The sequence below is a fragment of the Helianthus annuus genome, chromosome 13 (genome assembly GCF_002127325.2).
Source record: "Helianthus annuus cultivar XRQ/B chromosome 13, HanXRQr2.0-SUNRISE, whole genome shotgun sequence".
In the NCBI taxonomy this organism is placed as follows: domain Eukaryota; kingdom Viridiplantae; phylum Streptophyta; class Magnoliopsida; order Asterales; family Asteraceae; genus Helianthus; species Helianthus annuus.
The window spans coordinates 125937641-125941162 of record NC_035445.2 but is presented as its reverse complement, the minus strand read 5'-3'; the positions used below and the strand labels follow the sequence as shown (position 1 = coordinate 125941162).

The 3522-nt window shown below is 41.4% G+C and overlaps 1 protein-coding gene across 1 annotated transcript; it reads left to right on the top strand.

The window, feature by feature from the left end:
* The first annotated feature begins 1129 nt into the window (after positions 1-1129).
* On the top strand, positions 1130-2419 carry LOC110901672 (histone-lysine N-methyltransferase SETD1B-like). The gene has a single exon (XM_022148480.1). It carries the CDS (start codon positions 1130-1132, stop codon positions 2417-2419), a length of 1290 nt encoding a protein of 429 aa, XP_022004172.1.
* The last annotated feature ends 1103 nt before the right edge of the window (positions 2420-3522 follow it).

Below are 3522 nucleotides of genomic sequence, written 5' to 3'. Positions count from 1 at the left end.
GAGTTCATGTTTTCCCCTTTTACTTTGAATGTTTATAGTTTTAAACTTCGGGGATGTATACATGTTACAAATAGTATGATAATACAATGAAACTATTTTGATCACATGCGGATAGGTGTTAAAATAAAGGGGCCATTAATGAATAAACAAGTACCGAGGAACAAACGGATAGATCTATTTGGGTTTTGGCAAGCCCCACTCTTAACGACAACGATAACCACGATCGTCAAGAGTGCCTTTGTGTCCAAACTAGTGTCGTTGACACACACGATAAATTGTCAAGGTTTGGTTGCCTCCTATTCGGCATACATATTAGTGTCCTTGCAACACACTAATGATCATACAAATTTTTTTATCATGCTATACGAAAACAAATTTTATTACTTCAAATGTTTTGGAGACTCATTTGATGCAAAAACAAAATAACATGAATTCACTCAACTTTTGTTGACGTTTTCAAAATTAACATGTATTACAGGAGATTAGTGGACGGCTTTGGGAAAATATGTTCAAGTGGTTATCAAGAACGCAAGCTTTTGTGATGTCATCCGTTTTTAGTGTTATGTTTTGAACTTTGAATAATGTAGTTAAAGTTGTTGTTGTTTCAAGTTTCAAACAAGACATATGTAATGTAAATTATGGTTTTGAATCAAATGTATGGATGAACATCTTTTATGTTTCAAATATGTTGTTTACTCGATTGATTGTAACGATTGCCGCTCTCGTCACACCTCGCCATACGCTTCCGCACGAACCGAAAATCGGGGTGTGACAGACCTGGTATCAGAGCATCAATTGTAGTGAACTAAGATTCTTTTGAGTCTAGTCTACAATTTCAAAACGATGTTCTTTACAACAAGCGTTCTACATTATATTTTTACAAAGCGTCCACTAATACAAAACAAAAATGCAAGGATACTATGTAGTAGTATTGAATGATAGTTCGAAACGATAATACCAAAGACTAGTTTATTTGGTACAAGTCTGTGGGGTTTAGACACGATAACAATAAGTCGAACTTGAAATAATAAACGATATAAACAATGAACACAAAGGTACAATTGCCCAAAAATCTATTATTTATAAGTTGTTTACATGTATACGTTGTACGGATTATTTTGCCAGGACCATGTCATCCAGTTCAGAAACAGACTCAGCGGGTCATGCCTTCGATGCCGACTATATACCATTAGACGATCCTGCCCCACCCGTTATACTCGTTTCCGATGACGAGATTTCTGATGACGAGTGGATGGACATTGATTTCCAGCCATTCTCCCTTCCTGATCCCGATCCAGCCGACATCCCACTGGTGGATGACGTGCTTGCTATCCCCCACTTTCATGACATGATTATATATGGTCACCCAGAGGGTGAGCATGTTGTTGCATTTCTTCCGATTCCACTCGATGTTGTAGGCCCCGAGGGCGGCAATGACGTCCCTCCTGTTGTTGATCCTATACCAGATGACGATGTCGAGGACATGGTCATCCCTGTTGTTCCTGTCCAGCACCTTCATGATGATCTAGGCATCGGTGTTGATTTTGATATTGCTATTCTTGAGGTTGCTCATCCCGATGCTACCACCATTGATATTTCATCTTCATCCCCTGCTACACCTTTGACTCCATCTCCACTTCACTCCCCTGACACAGTGTTACCCCCGCCTACGGAGGCGTTACCATTACATGTTGATCCTGTTTTACCCACTACATTCCTAGATGTCCATCCGATCATCCCTCCTGTTACTGGACCAGCTCACTACTCGTTGAGTGGTGCGACTATGCCAGATGAGCATTTACCTCCTTATCCACCGTTCGGATCTTTTGCTACTCCTGTCACATCCACGGTCAGTTCTCATTTCGACCCGTATGCTGCCGGGCCGTCCTACACTACTCCTAGCTACCCTATGACGGGGTATCCTTTGCATACTTCAGTTCCTTTGTTTGGAGATCCATATCATTTTCCTACTTCCATGCACAGTACTGTCACTTACCCGTCTCCATACTTTGCAGATCTTCCTGCATATCCTCCACTGAGCATGAGTCCCCATGACCCATACTATCCGAGTCACATGCCTTCGTCCACTGATCAGTTCAGGCTCACATCTGTCGAGATTCAGCTCGGCATCGTTTTCCGTCGCCTTGATGAGCTTAGTACTCCACAGTCTGCATCTCGAGCACCTGCGAGTGCCGCACCATCATCATCCCCATTGCCCCCACTACCGACATCATCCCCTCCTCCTCCACCACCATTACCGACATCACCCCCACCACCATCTCCATCAGCACCATTGTTTCCTTCACACCATGCCCCACCTCCGTCTATTGAGGGGCGCATTAGCGCTTTAGAGGAGGATATGGCTTATGTTCGAGGGGTCATTGATGCATCTACACCCCCACCCCCACCCCCACTCTAGTCTTGGTATGTGGGCGCATTAGGAGGTAGATCCCCTTAGCAGGTTAGAAGACTAATAGAAGAGACTTTTTGAAGATATATATAAAATCAACTTGAAGACGATGAAGAACCATGTGAAGAAAAATCTATTTTGTGGTTGTATTTTGTTTATGACATGAATTTTGGAGTAATGTAACTCCTAACTATATTTTGTTTCTTCACAAACATTTTGTAACAAGTTGACGTCTATATATATGTATGTGGTATCTCTTCTTTTATACTTTGTTATTGTTGGAATTGTTTTTATGTTGGTTATGATTTTTGTACGGATGTTTTTGCACGAGATATGATCGATCTATCCCATTTTGATGTATGTATGTGTTGTGGTGATGTGTTACATTCTATTTTTGAGCCCATGGATGACAATATTTATTTTAAATATTGGTCTAAAGTTCTTTATATGATTTTCATATGAAGATTCATGGCGCCAAGAAGGAGGAATTTACGTGATGTTCAAAATCCTTTACCCACAACTCAAGCTGAGCTTGATACCTTACTAAACCAACGCATCGCGGATGCGATTGCACAGCATGAGGCAAACCGTGGTAATCGAAATGATGGGCCGAGAATTCAACCTCCACCAGTACCCCAAAATCCTGCTAACGGTTGGTTACTCTTAACCTTTCAAAGGAATTCTCATTAATATTTATTGAAAAATATATATTCTTGACAATTTGAGAACCAAACATTTCAGGATGCACGTATAAACAATTCCTTGATTGCAAACCCTTGAATTTTGATGGCACGGGTGGTGCCGTAGCTTTCGTCCGTTGGACTGAGAAGATGGATTCCGTCATTCGCATGAGCAACTGTACCCCTAATCAGACTGTGTTATATGTCTCGGGTATGTTCATGGCTGAAGCTTTATCTTGGTGGAATCTACAAGTACAAATTTTGGGAGATGCAGCAGCATATGCCATTACGTGGGACAGACTGAAGGAGATGATGAGGGAGAAATATTGTTCGAGGGCAGAGTTACAAATGTTAGAAACGGAGTTTTGGCATCTAACAATGGACGGACCAGATATTTACGGGTATACACAACGATTCCATGATCTTTCACGA

What these genes read in the sequence shown, in the direction of transcription:
- LOC110901672 (XM_022148480.1), top strand. Translation starts at nt 1,130, where the DNA reads ATGTCATCCAGTTCAGAAACAGACTCAGCGGGTCATGCCTTCGATGCC.